This window comes from Oncorhynchus nerka, linkage group LG10 (assembly GCF_034236695.1).
Source record: "Oncorhynchus nerka isolate Pitt River linkage group LG10, Oner_Uvic_2.0, whole genome shotgun sequence".
Classification (NCBI taxonomy): domain Eukaryota; kingdom Metazoa; phylum Chordata; class Actinopteri; order Salmoniformes; family Salmonidae; genus Oncorhynchus; species Oncorhynchus nerka.
This window is the reverse complement of record NC_088405.1, coordinates 94037031-94052030: the sequence shown is the minus strand read 5'-3', so window position 1 is coordinate 94052030 and position 15000 is coordinate 94037031. Positions and strand designations below refer to the sequence as shown.

The 15000-nt window shown below is 41.8% G+C and overlaps 1 protein-coding gene across 1 annotated transcript in view; it reads right to left on the bottom strand.

Moving 5' to 3' along the window:
* srrm3 (serine/arginine repetitive matrix 3) overlaps positions 1-15000 on the bottom strand; it is a 113083-nt gene that overhangs the window by 33598 nt on the left and 64485 nt on the right. The window contains exons 6-9 of the mRNA XM_065023953.1: positions 11450-11485; positions 10951-10995; positions 7159-7269; positions 3811-3994 (exon numbers count right to left, since the gene is read on the bottom strand). Of these exons, the coding sequence (XP_064880025.1) occupies positions 3811-3994; positions 7159-7269; positions 10951-10995; positions 11450-11485 (376 nt within the window). The remainder of the gene's footprint in view (positions 1-3810; positions 3995-7158; positions 7270-10950; positions 10996-11449; positions 11486-15000) is intronic.

Below are 15000 nucleotides of genomic sequence, written 5' to 3'. Positions count from 1 at the left end.
GGAATACAACATCTATTCTGAGTAAACTAGAAAACTGGTCTGACTAGCTTCAATAAAAAAAATAAAACAGCAATTCTAGACAAACTTTTTTTTTTCTACATCAACAATTGTTGCTACTGTACCAGTAAAGGGGAAGGACTTCTCCGTCTGTCACTCAATCTATTCTGACCAATCCCATCCATGTTCCGTCTAGCCTACTCCAATGACCGTACTGTCTAAGGTATACTGTGGCACCAGAGCTGAACCTGTAACCAAATTTAAACCAATCACGTGTCGTAAAAAGCATTGGAAATTGTATAAATTAGGCTCAGCTAAAAATCCCCACAACAATCCGTCAGGCCAGATCATAGAATTTCCATATGACAATAAAAAGCTAGAGTTGGTTCAGTTCAGAGGTAGAAATAGCATCGTTAAAGCCTTACTTTACTACATCCATCTCTGATAGTTTACATTAGTCAGCTACAGATGGTAGAAGTTGACAGTTGTTATCAAGCATTACTATCTGCATGATCAAAAGACTCAAATATTTCCTCAAAATTCCTAAACGAGCGTACTCTGCACCACATCAAAGAAGTTAAACAGGGCCTTCTTCTTCTTCTTCTTCTATTTTTTACATAAACCTTCTCCTCTTTCCTAGTTGTTTCATTTGAGGGAGCTGTAGCAAAATAACACTTTTAAAGTATTTCAGTGGTTTTCTTTCCCTTGATAACAAGATTCAGAAGTGAGAAGCACTGCAGGAGTGTGCAGCCTTAAAAGAAACCAAATAGTTTATCCAGTTCATTAGAGAACCCTGGGTGCCTGAGGCTCCGCCCCAATGGAACCATATCCCTTATATAATGCACTACTTAGGGCTCTGGTAAGTAAAGTAGTGCCCTATATAGGGAACAGGGTACCATTTGGAATACACACCAAAATAATAAACCTCCATATTACCATTGTACTGCATATGTGCTATGCAAATGCTTAGAGATCGATGGATCATAGTGAGTCAGTATTTAGTTTGTCTTTCTGAAAACTTCAGGTCCCAGATCTGTTTGTGCTGTCTCGGCACCGCAGTGAGGATGGTTAACTCATGGTTATGTAACCTGTGATTCAAACATCCATCCCTCGCCTCCTCCCGCTGCTATCTAACCAGTTACGTCTAAGGAATGTTGAGATGGTATGAACCTCCAAGTAAAGCCAGGGGTGAGCGGTGGCAGCAAGAATGTAGAGACAGATTGGACAGATAGATTTACAGAGTCAAAAAAACTACCCTGTAGGCACAGGAATAACTAAACCCAGGAATAACTAAACCCAGGAATAACTAATCCCAGGAATAACTAAACACAGGAATAACTAAACCCAGGAATAAATAAACACAGGAATAACTAAACACAAGAATAACTAAACACAGGAATAACTAAACACAGGAATAACTAAACACAGGAATAACTAAACAAAGGAATAACTAAACAAAGGAATAACTAAACACAGGAATAACTAAACAAAGGAATAACTAAACACAGGAAAAACTAAACCCAGGAATAACTAAACCCAGGAATAACTAAACACAGGAATAACTAAACACAGGAATAACTAAACACAGGAATACAAAACCCAGGAATAACTAAACCCAGGAATAACTAAACCCAGGAAAAACTAAACACAGGAACAACTAAACCCAGGAATAACTAAACACAGGAATAACTAAACACAGGAATAAATAAACACAGGAATACCTAAACACAAGAATAACTAAACACAGGAATAACTAAACACAGGAATAACTAAACCCAGGAATAACAAAACCCAGGAATAACTAAACCCAGGAATAACTAAACACAAGAATAACTAAACACAGCAATAACTAAACAAAGGAATAACTAAACACAGGAATAACTAAACCCAGGGATAACTAAACACAGGAATAACTAAACCCAGGAATAACTAAACACAGGAATACAAAACCCAGGAATAACTAAACCCAGGAATAACTAAACACAGGAAAAACTAAACCCAGGAATAACTAAACCCAGGAATAACTAAACACAGGAATAACTAAACACAGGAATAACTAAACCCAGGGATAACTAAACACAGGAATAACTAAACCCAGGATTAACTAAACCCAGGAATAACTAAACACAGGAATAACTAAACCCAGGAATAACTGCACGTGTCACAATGGGCACCACCACCGTGACCGCGGCTGCAACGGCAACGCGGGCAGGAGCAAGACGTCTCCTACATAGTCTCCTCTATCTCCCCCTGCCCTCCCCCTCCCTAATCCCTGCCGTACCCTCTAAACTACACTCAAATAGTATTCTCCACAGTCTCCTCCTATTAACATGGTATCTATCCTCCACACTGTCTCCCTCTCCTATCGACATGGTATCTATCCTCCACACTGTCTCCCTCTCCTATCGACATGGTATCTATCCTCCACACTGTCTCCCTCTCCTATCGACATGGTATCTATCCTCCACACTGTCTCCCTCTCCTATCGACATGGTATCTATCCTCCACACTGTCTCCCTCTCCTATCGACATGGTATCTATCCTCCACACTGTCTCCCTCTCCTATCGACATGGTATCTATCCTCCACACTGTCTCCCTCTCCTATCGACATGGTATCTATCCTCCACACTGTCTCCCTCTCCTATCGACATGGTATCTATCCTCCACACTGTCTCCCTCTCCTATCGACATGGTATCTATCCTCCACACTGTCTCCCTCTCCTATCGACATGCTATCTATCCTCCACACTGTCTCCCTCTCCTATCGACATGGTATCTATCCTCCACAGTGTCTCCCTCTCCTATCAACATGGTATCTATCCTCCACACACTGTCTCCCTCTCCTATCAACATGGTATCTATCCTCCACACTGTCTCCCTCTCCTATTAACATGATATCTATCCTCCACACTGTCTCCCTCTCCTATCGACATGGTATCTATCCTCCACACTGTCTCCCTCTCCTATCGACATGGTATCTATCCTCCACACTGTCTCCCTCTCCTATCAACATGGTATCTATCCTCCACACTGTCTCCCTCTCCTATCGACATGGTATCTATCCTCCACACTGTCTCCCTCTCCTATTAACATGGTATCTATCCTCCACACTGTCTCCCTCTCCTATCGACATGGTATCTATCCTCCACACTATTCTTCTGTTTAGTTACTCCTGTGCTTGGTTATTCCTGTGTGTAGTTATTCCTGTTTGTAGTTATTCCTTGGGTTTAGTTATTCCTGTGTGTAGCTATTCCTGTGTGTAGCTATTCCTGTGTGTAGCTATTCCTGTGTGTAGCTATTCCTGTGTGTAGTTATTCCTGTGTGTAGCTATTCCTGTGTGTAGCTATTCCCGTGTGTAGTTATTCCCGTGTGTAGCTATTCCGGTGTGTAGCTATTCCCGTGTGTAGTTATTCCTGTGTGTAGCTATTCCTGTGTGTAGTTATTCCTGTGTGTAGCTATTCCTGTGTGTAGCTATTCCTGTGTGTAGCTATTCCTGTGTGTAGTTATTCCTGTGTGTAGCTATTCCTGTGTGTAGCTATTCCTGTGTGTAGTTATTCCTGTGTGTAGCTATTCCTGTGTGTAGCTATTCCTGTGTGTAGTTATTCCTGTGTGTAGCTATTCCTGTGTGTAGCTATTCCTGTGTGTAGTTATTCCTGTGTGTTGCTATTCCTGTGTGTAGCTATTCCTGTGTGTAGCTATTCCTGTGTGTAGCTATTCCTACATTTAAGTGTAGGAATAGCTACAGTTTAGAAGGTAGGACAGGGATTAGTGAGGGGGAGGGGAGGGGAGGGGAGATAGAGGAGACTACGTACATCTTGCTCCTTGTCCTCCTCGACCGCGTGGCTGTGGTTGAGTCTGCCCGCCTTGCCGTTGAAGCCGCGGTCGCGGTGGTGGTGCCCGTTGTGCCACGTGACAGGACCGTCAGGACCGGGGGACGGAGACGGGGACGGGCTCACACAGGCCTTGTGTCCTTCTGTCTTGTGCTTGGAGTTGGGCCTGGAAAGACAGACAGACAGGAGTACTGAACAAACCGGCCGCAATGCTATAATATTGTACAGTACAGTACAGGCCCAGTGCAGTCAAAAAATGTGATTTCCCTGTCATATATATATATATATATATATACTTCAACACTGTGAAGTTGAAATATTATTGTGAAAATGTTGAAAATGCCCTTTTAGTGTAAGAGCTGTTTGAAAAGATGGCCTGGAATTTCAGCCTGTTTTGGAGGGATGGAGTTTTGGCCTGCCTGGTAACACCAGGCGATACATTGGTTAATAGACCAATAAGAAAGAGAGTCCTAAACCTCTCGGCCAATAACAACTCATTTCAGTTTTCCCCTCCCCACTCAGACCACTCCTGGAGAGTCGTAGCAAAATTCTTGTTTGAGAAATTGCTCTTTGATAAGAAGCTATTTGGTTGTTTTTTTTTTTGGGGGGGGGGGGGGCATTTTTAATAGAAACCAATCACAGTAAGGTACTTAATTGTTACCTAGAAATAATTTGATATTGAGATAAAAACGGCTGCATTGGACCTTTAATAAATAGTACAAACTGTAAAGAGTACTGAACAAAGCTGCTGAAATTACTTAGACTCAAGAGTACAGTACCAGTCAAAAGTTTGGACACACCTACTCATTCAAGGTTTTTATTTATTTTTACTATTTTCTACATTGTAGAATAATAGTGAAGACATCAAAGAAAAAAGTGTTACACAAATCAAAATAAGGCCATATGTGAGATTCTTCAAAGTAGCCACCCTTTAGCTTGCGTACTCTTGGCATTCTCTCAACCAGCTTCACCTGGAATGCTTTTCCAGCAGTCTTGAAGGAGTTCCCACATATGCTGAGCACTTGTTGGCTGCTTTTCTTTCACTCTGCGGTCCAACTCATACCAAACCATCTCAATTGGGTTGAGGTCGGGTGATTGTGGAGGCCAGGTCATCTGATGCAGCACTCCGTCAATCTTCTTCTATGTCAAATAGCCCTTACACAGCCTAGAGGTGTGTTGAGTCATTGTCCTGTTGAAAAACAACTGATAGTCCCAATAAGCGCAAACCAGATGAGATGGCGTATCGCTGCAGAATGCTGTGGTAGCCATGCTGGTTAAGTGTGCCTTGAATTCTAAATAAATCACAGACAGTGTCACCAGCAAAGCACCATCACACCTCCTCCTCCATGCTTCATGGTGGGAACCACACATGCAGAGATCATCCATTCACCTACTCTGTGTCTCACAAAGACACGGTGGTTGGAACCAAAAATCTCAAACTTGGAATCATCAGACCAAAGGACAGATTTCCACCGGTCTAATATCCATTGCTCGTGTTTCTTGGCCCAAGCAAGTCTCTTCTTATTATTGGTGTGGTTTCTTTGCAGAAATTCGACCATTAAGGCCTGACTCACGCAGTCTCATCTGAACAGTTGATGTTGAGATGTGTCTGCTACTTGAACTCTGAACCATTTATTTGGCCTGCAATTTCTGAGGCTGGTAACTCTAATGAACTTATCCTCTGCAGCAGAGGTAACTCTGGGTCTTCCATTCCTGTGGCGGTCCTCATGAGAGCCAGTTTCATCATAGTGCTTGATGGTTTTTGCGACTGCACTTGAAGACATTTTCCGTATTGACTGTCCTTCATTTCTTAAAGTAATGATGGACGGTCGTTTCTCTTTGATTATTTGAGCTGTTCTTGCCGTAATATGGACTTGGTATTTGACCAAATAGGCCTATCTCCTGTATACCACCCCTACCTTGTCACAACACATCTGATTGGCTCAAACACATTAAGAAGGAAAGAAATTCCACAAATTAACTTTTAAGAAGGCACACCTGTTAATTGGAATGCATTCCAGGTGACTACCTGTTAATTGAAATGAAACGTTGTGAAGCTGGTTGAGAGAATGTCAAGAGTGTTGCAAAGCTGTCATCAAGGCAAAGGGTGGCTACTTTGAAGAATCTCAAATGTAAAATATATTCTACAATGTAGATAATAGTAAAAAATAAAGAAAAACCCTTGAATGAGTAGGTGTGTCCAAACATTTGACTGGTACCGTGCTTCTACACCTGCATTGCTTGCTGTTTGGGGTTTTAGGCTGGGTTTCTGTACAGCACTTTGAGATATCAGCTGATGTACGAAGGGCTATATAAATACATTTGATTTGATTTACTGTATTTTGTACTAGCTATAGGCAGTTATAGACTCTAGAGTATAGTGTATTTTGTACTAGCTATAGGCAGTTATAGACTCTAGAGTATAATGTATTTTGTACTAGCTATAGGCAGTTATAGACTCTAGAGTATAGTGTATTTTGTACTAGCTATAGGCAGTTATAGACTCTAGAGTATAGTGTATTTTGTACTAGCTATAGGCAGTTATAGACTCTAGAGTATAGTGTATTTTGTACTAGCTATAGGCAGTTATAGACTCTAGAGTATAGTGTATTTTGTACTAGCTATAGGCAGTTATAGACTCTAGAGTATAGTGTATTTTGTACTAGCTATAGGCAGTTATAGACTCTAGAGTATAGTGTATTTTGTACTAGCTATAGGCAGTTATAGACTCTAGAGTATAGTGTATTTTGTACTAGCTATAGGCAGTTATAGACTCTAGAGTATAGTGTATTTTGTACTAGCTATAGGCAGTTATAGACTCTAGAGTATAGTGTATTTTGTACTAGCTATAGGCAGTTATAGACTCTAGAGTATAGTGTATTTTGTAATAGCTATAGGCAGTTATAGACTCTAGAGTATAGTGTATTTTGTACTAGCTATAGGCAGTTATAGACTCTAGAGTAAAGTGTATTTTGTACTAGCTATAGGCAGTTATAGACTCTAGAGTATAGTGTATTTTGTACTAGCTATAGGCAGTTATAGACTCTAGAGTAAAGTGTATTTTGTACTAGCTATAGGCAGTTATAGACTCTAGAGTATAGTGTATTTTGTACTAGCTATAGGCAGTTATAGACTCTAGAGTAAAGTGTATAACCTTTTAAACATGTTCGAGTCAGTCATAATATTTTCATTCTGACCATATAAGAATCACACATGTCTAGCAGAGCTGTTGCAAACCTTAGATGTCGATACATCAGTAGACCAAAAGGAGTCTGATTAAAAGCATGTATCTAAGGGTGGGGTTGGGAGCCACCATGTGGGGGTCCCTACCTGCCGAGGGACTTGGAGGGGCTGTGGCCTGTGGAGGAGAGTGATGCACTGTGGGAGCTACAGCAGCTGCCTCTACGCTGAGACGTCCGACTGGGGGACTCTAATGGGGACCTGTTGGACACACACACACACACACACATATATATATATATACAGACGCGCACACACACACACACACACACACACGCACGCACACACACGCACACACAAACATTCGGACAGACGCACACACGCACAAACACATATACAGACCCACACACACACACACGCAAATAACATGGTCACTGTGGTAGAATGGTCACTGTGGTGGACTGGTCACTGTGGTGGAATGGTCACTGTGGTGGACTGGTCACTGTGGTGGACTGGTCACTGTGGTGGACTGGTCACTGTGGACTGGTAACTGAATGGTCACTGTGGTAGAATGGTCACTTTGGTAGACTGGTCACTTTGGTAGACTGGTCACTGTGGTAGAATGGTCACTGTGGTAGAATGGTCACTGTGGTAGAATGGTCACTGTAGTAGACTGGTCACTGTGGTGGACTGGTCACTGTAGTTGACTGGTCACTGTGGTAGACTGGTCACTGTGGTAGAATGGTCACTTTGGTAGACTGGTCACTTTGGTAGACTGGTCACTGTGGTAGAATGGTCACTGTGGTAGAATGGTCACTGTAGTAGACTGGTCACTGTGGTAGACTGGTCACTGTGGTGGACTGGTCACTGTGGTAGACTGGTCACTGTGGTAGAATGGTCACTTTGGTGGACTGGTCACTCTGGTAGACTGGTCACTGTGGTAGAATGGTCACTGTGGTAGAATGGTCACTGTGGTGGACTGCTCACTGTGGTAGACTGGTCACTGTGGTAGAATGGTCACTGTGGTAGACTGGTCACTGTGGTGGACTGGTCACTGTGGTAGAATGGTCACTGTGGTAGACTGGTCACTGTGGTGGACTGGTCACTGTGGTAGAATGGTCACTGTGGTGGAATGTTTATTTTGATTGGCGATTTCCTGCATTTATCAAAAATCCCATCAGGTAGTCTGATTTCAGATATGTCCATGTAAACAGGATTATTATGGCTATTGTTCTACTTGCAAAGCATGTTATAATTTTTTTTAAAACAAGATATTATATTAATCTGTCTATAATGACATTATTGTGTGCATGTTACCGTGCTCAATGAAACAGACTGAGATCATATCACATGCAAGCTTGTGACATGCATCACAATATGGTTCACAGCGCAGTCTGGGTCTTAAACCGACAGCTGTTACGCCCCCTTTCTCTCCCACTAATTGGGAAACTTTTGCACATTTGTTGTTGTCTGAGTGAGAGAAATGCTGTAAATTAAATCGAGAGGAGTCGGTGTCCTAAAAGATGAGCCATTAGCATTTTATACTAAATACCTCTTCGATGTCATTTCAAGCAACCCACACCCTGCACTTCACATTTCCATATTTGAAAACATATGTACATTTACAGTATCAATGTTTTTGATCGCTATGTAGGGGCCACCGTTACAAAGATGACACGCGTCTATGTGAAGAAAATGTGCCACGGAACACGCTCTTGAATGCACTCATGAGGACTCCATTCTATGCCCAAAATACAAAGACTAACACTGCAAGATCACATTATAGAACTTAGCTAGCCATGTTGGCAATAGCTAGCCATGTTGGCAATAGCTCGCCATGTTGGCAATAGCTAGCCATGTTGGCAATAGCTAGCCATGTTGGCAATAGCTCGCCATGTTGGCAATAGCTAGCCATGTTGGCAATAGCTAGCCATGTTGGCAATAGCTCGCCATGTTGGCAATAGCTAGCCATGTTGGCAATAGCTCGCCATGTTGGCAATAGCTAGCCATGTTGGCAATAGCTAGCCATGTTGGCAATAGCTAGCCATGTTGGCAATAGCTCGCCATGTTGGCAATAGCTAGCCATGTTGGCAATAGCTAGCCATGTTGGCAATAGCTAGCCATGTTGGCAATAGCTCACCATGTTGGCAATAGAAGAAGCTTTCAAGTGATGCACACTTGAACCAGATTGTGATTTATAATGGACCGTTTTTGGATTGCCTAAACAACAACAGTAATTGGAGCGGCAGGGTTGCCTAGTGGTTAGAGCGTTGGACTAGTAACCGGAAGGTTGCAAGTTCAAATCCCCGAGCTGACAAGGTACAAATCTGTCGTTATGCCCCTGAACAGGCAGGCTGTTCCTAGGCCGTCATTGAAAATAAGAATTTGTTCTTAACTGACTTGCCTAGTTAAATAAATGTTAAAAAAATATATATATTGTTTAATGGTGCGGACGCAGGGCTGTGTTCCAAACAAAAAACGACAAGGGTAGTTCCTCAATGACTGAACTATGAGAGGTAAAAAAATAAAAACGCCTTATAGTTGAAGGCTTTTTCCTCGAGTCACATGGTAATAGCACTATTACAGCAACCACGTTGATTTTCCTGTCAGCCCTTTAGACACTCAAATGAAATGTGTTGCTTTGTTTGTGGACTTGTCTTTTGTTTCTGTTGATCATGTTATTTTATTGAATAAGTTGTCCTCGATAGGTCTGAGCTCTGACGCCTGTTCATGGTTTCATCATTATCTTGGTGACAGAACTCAGGCCATCGTGACTGGATGGGGTTAAGTCCGAGTTTGTTTACGTGAATAAAGATGTACCACAGGGTTCGATTTTATATAAACACCATTGGTCAATCTGTAAAAAAAATCTAAACTTCATCCATGATATGCGGAATCGCTGCAGAATGCCATCCCATCTGGTTTGCGCTAAGTGGGACAATAATCTGTTTTTCAACAGGACAATGACCCAACACACCTCCAGGCTGTGTAAGGGATATTTTGACCAAAAAGGAGAGAGATGGAGTGCTGCATCAGATGACCTGGCCTCCACAATCACCCGACCTCATCCCAAATGAGGTGAAGGAGAATGAAGGAAAAGCAGCCAATAAGTGGGAACTCCTTCAAGACTGCTGGAAAAGCATTCCAGGGGAAGCTGGTTGAGAGAATGCCAAGAGTACGCAAAGCTGTCATCAAGGCAAAGGGTGGCTAATTTGAAGAATGTAAAATATACTCTGATTTGTTTCACACTTTTTTGGAGAGGTGTTTGGTCACTTAGCAACACCAGTTAGAGTTCTAACGCAAACCCACAGTTTGGAGAGGTGTTTGGTCACTTAGCAACACTAGTTAGACCTCTCACTCAAACCCACAGGTTGGAGAGGTGTTTGGTCACTTAGCAACACTAGTTAGACCTCTCACTCAAACCCACAGTTTGGAGAGGTGTCTGGTCACTTAGCAACACCAGTTAGACTGTTCACTCAAACCCACAGTTTGGTCACTTAGCAACACCAGTTAGACTGTTCACTCAAACCCTTGTCATAGATTTGTATTATATTGCACCTACTCCAACATGTCATTGAATATTCTTATTATGTTACTGAATGTATCCAGAGTATTTTCGTTATTGACAATATGTTGTGAAAAGTACAGGAAATGTCAAATTCACATGATGTTTTGGATTCAGTCTTGTGTCAGATGAACTGATGTGTCCTCACCTTTTGGTCTGATCATTTCCTCATAATGTCCATAGTGTTTTCTTAACCAGGGTCGTGCATATGCTTTTTATGGTTCTTCTGTTAGAAACATTTCAATTTGGCCCTATCCATATAGACCTATATTTCCATGAGTGTAAGGGGTTAAGTCTACGGAACATCTAACCTAACAGTCTGACGTGTCCATTATTGTAGGTTGGATTATATATTTTTTTTAAAGAGGGATCCTTACCTCTTTCTGGTTTTGTCTTTCAGTTTGTTCTTCGGGCTACCCGATCTGTAAAGGGAAACAGGTTGGTGTATTTTCATTAAGCAGGTTAAAAGGGTACAGTACATTTGGAAAATATTGTTAGGGTTAGGGTTAGGGTTAGGGTCATTTTTTTTCTCCCTCACGCATCTACACACAATACCCCAATTGAATTGGCCCACAGGTGAACTCCAAGTTGTCGTGACCTCTCAAGGATGATCAAAAGAACATTGGATGCACCTGAGCTCAATTTGGAGTTTCAAAGCATGTGATTTTTTAGATATTTCTGTTTTTCATTTTCAAATAAATTAATAAATACAATTTTGTTTATGTAATCCATTTTGAATTCAGGCTGTGAAATAAGTGAAGGGGTATGAATACTGTGTTTGTAATGTAACAAGCATTAGCCTAGTTACATTCACTGAGTCTGAATGTAAGGCTACATATGATGTGCACAATGTGTCATATTTATCTGCATACCCACCTGTATCTCCTCTTTCTCCTATGACCAGACGTCGACCTACAGAGACAGAGAGAGAGAGAGAGGAGAGAGAGAGAGAGAAGAGACAGAGAGAGAGAGAGAGAGAGAGAGAGAGAGAGAGAGAGAGAGAGAGAGAGGAGAGAGAGGAGACAGAGAGAGAGAGAGAGAGAGAGAGAGACAGAGAGAGAGAGAGAGATAAGAGAGGTAGAGAGAGAGAGAGAGGGAGAGAGCGAGAGAGAGAGAGAAGAGACAGAGAGAGAGAGAGAGAGAGAGAGAAGAGACAGAGAGAGAGAGAGAGAGAGAGAGAGAGAGAGAGAAGAGAGAGAGAGAAACCTCTGTTACTCACGCACAACTCAGATTGACCTGAACACATCTCTAAAAACAGATAAATTAAAGGAGATATAGGCTCATTCCTCAACGCTTGACTGACTACACACTGACTACACAAAGTCCTTCATGCTGTACAGAATGTTCACACTACTGTTGCCATGGTGATTAGTCAGCCAACAATAGCTATTATTTCCCCCTCTTTTTACACTATTAATAGAAGAAGAAGAACCGGACAAATGAACTGCAGTTAGTTGGAGACGGAGGAGACTGAAATGAAAACATGCTTAAAGTACGTTAGCTTCCTCTTTCAAAAAAATAAAATAAAAATGGTTTCGTGAATCATGGATGACTCTGTCATTTGTTAACAAGTTTCTGTAAATTATTTTAGATAAAATTTCTATGTTGGAAATAAAAAATATGATTCGGTGCATTTTCACCCATATTTTTTAAATACACTTGATCTTTCTTCAGTAAATTCCTCCATTTCTTTTTGTTTTTCCTCTAACTGATTGTGTATCTCTTTGTAACAGTATTGGTTACTATCTATCTGTAGTTAGTTTTTGTTTTAAAGATGTTACAGGAATTAAATTCCTTTATGTTTTATTCAACTAATTCAATTCAACACTCTGTCCACTCCTAAGAATTTGTAAGACCCTTATTTGCATAAAATGGACAGAGACCAGTCTCAAAATCAATCAGTAGCGTTTATTCACGAGAGTACTGAACACGATACAGTTTCCCACAGGTTATAAACTGAAAATGACGTCATTAGTTTTCGAACTGTCCCGTCTCTTCTCCCACCCTGGTACAAAGGCAGTATCTCAAGCCTTCCCACATCGTCTCCCACCAATTTAATATAATTTATCACAGAGCCAAGATCCTCCTGTGTAGATAAGCATTCTAGCCAGTCTGACGATAAGTTCATTAATTTCTACCAAGGAACAGACAGTCATTGTTCTAATTCTTGATTATATTTACACACATTATATTCAGTACTAAGATTAAAAGAAAATTCATACATCTATACAGTAACATAATAGTATTCTGATTAGTCAGTCCTGATTGAAATGTATACATAATTAGTCATTATTGATAAAAAAAATCCCTTAACAAAAGATGAGCATTGCACTGTGTAATACAAAACACAGAGCACTGGTCTAAAGTAGTGCAATGTGTAATACAAAACACAGAGCACTGGTCTAAAGTAGTGCACTAAATAGGGAATAGGGGCCCTGGTCTAAAGTAGTGCACTAAATAGGGAATAGGGGCCCTGGTCTAAAGTAGTGCACTAAATAGGGAATAGGGGCCCTGGTCTAAAGTAGTGCACTAAATAGGGAATAGGGACCCTGGTCTAAAGTAGTGCACTAAATAGGGAATAGGGGCCCTGGTCTAAAGTAGTGCACTATATATAGGGAATAGGGCCCTGGTCAAAAGTAGTGCACTATATATAGGGAATAGGGCCCTGGTCAAAAGTAGTGCACTATATATAGGGAATAGGGCCCTGGTCAAATGTAGTGCACTATATATAGGGAATAGGGCCCTGGTCAAATGTAGTGCACTATATATAGGGAATAGGGCCCTGGTCAAATGTAGTGCACTATATATAGGGAATAGGGCCCTGGTCAAAAGTAGTGCACTATATATAGGGAATAGGGCCCTGGTCAAATGTAGTGCACTATATATATACTTGTTGTGTTCTAGTGGGACTCGTTTATTTGACTCCCAACATGGGGACTATAGAGGCTTGTTGTGTTCTAGTGGGACTCGTTTATTTGACTCCCAACATGGGGACTATAGAGGCTTGTTGTGTTCTAGTGGGACTCGTTTATTTGACTCCCAACATGGGGACTATAGAGGCTTGTTGTGTTCTAGTGGGACTCGTTTATTTGACTCCCAACATGGGGACTATAGAGGCTTGTTGTGTTCTAGTGGGACTCGTTTATTTGACTCCCAACATGAGGACTATAGAGGCTTGTTGTGTTCTAGTGGGACTCGTTTATTTGACTCCCAACATGGGGACTATAGAGGCTTGTTGTGTTCTAGTGGGACTCGTTTATTTGACTCCCAACATGACTATAGACTATAGAGGCTTGTTGTGTTCTAGTGGGACTCGTTTATTTGACTCCCAACATGGGGACTATAGAGGCTTGTTGTGTTCTAGTGGGACTCGTTTATTTGACTCCCAACATGGGGACTATAGAGGCTTGTTGTGTTCTAGTGGGACTCGTTTATTTGACTCCCAACATGAGGACTATAGAGGCTTGTTGTGTTCTAGTGGGACTCGTTTATTTGACTCCCAACATGAGGGACTATAGAGGCTTGTTGTGTTCTAGTGGGACTCGTTTATTTGACTCCCAACATGGGGACTATAGAGGCTTGTTGTGTTCTAGTGGGACTCGTTTATTTGACTCCCAACATGAGGACTATAGAGGCTTGTTGTGTTCTAGTGGGACTCGTTTATTTGACTCCCAACATGGGGACTATAGAGGCTTGTTGTGTTCTAGTGGGACTCGTTTATTTGACTCCCAACATGGGGACTATAGAGGCTTGTTGTGTTCTAGTGGGACTCGTTTATTTGACTCCCAACATGGGGACTATAGAGGCTTGTTGTGTTCTAGTGGGACTCGTTTATTTGACTCCCAACATGGGGACTATAGAGGCTTGTTATATTCTAGTGGGACTCATTTATTTGACTCCCAACATTCTCAGACACGACCATTCCCTGATACTGTTCTGCTTATTAACCCTCTCGTCCTTCTCTTCCCCTCTTTTCTCCTAATTGGAGAAATATACAGTGCTATCCTTTAAAATGGAGTCCCAGCCAAAGAGAACTCAACCTGCTGAGCTGTTGTTACTAGTGGAACACTAACGCGAGCCCCAGCCAAAGAGAACTCAACCTGCTGAGCTGTTGTTACTAGTGGAACACTAACGCGAGCCCCAGCCAAAGAGAACTCAACCTGCTGAGCTGTTGTTACTAGTGGAACACTAACGCGAGCCCCAGCCAAAGAGAACTCAACCTGCTGAGCTGTTGTTACTAGTGGAACACTAACGCGAGCCCCAGCCAAAGAGAACTCAACCTGCTGAGCTGTTGTTACTAGTGGAACACTAACGCGAGCCCCAGCCAAAGAGAACTCAACCTGCTGAGCTGTTGTTACTAGTGGAACACTAACGCGAGCCCCAGCCAAAGAGAACTCAACCTGCTGAGCTGTTGTTACTAGTGGAAC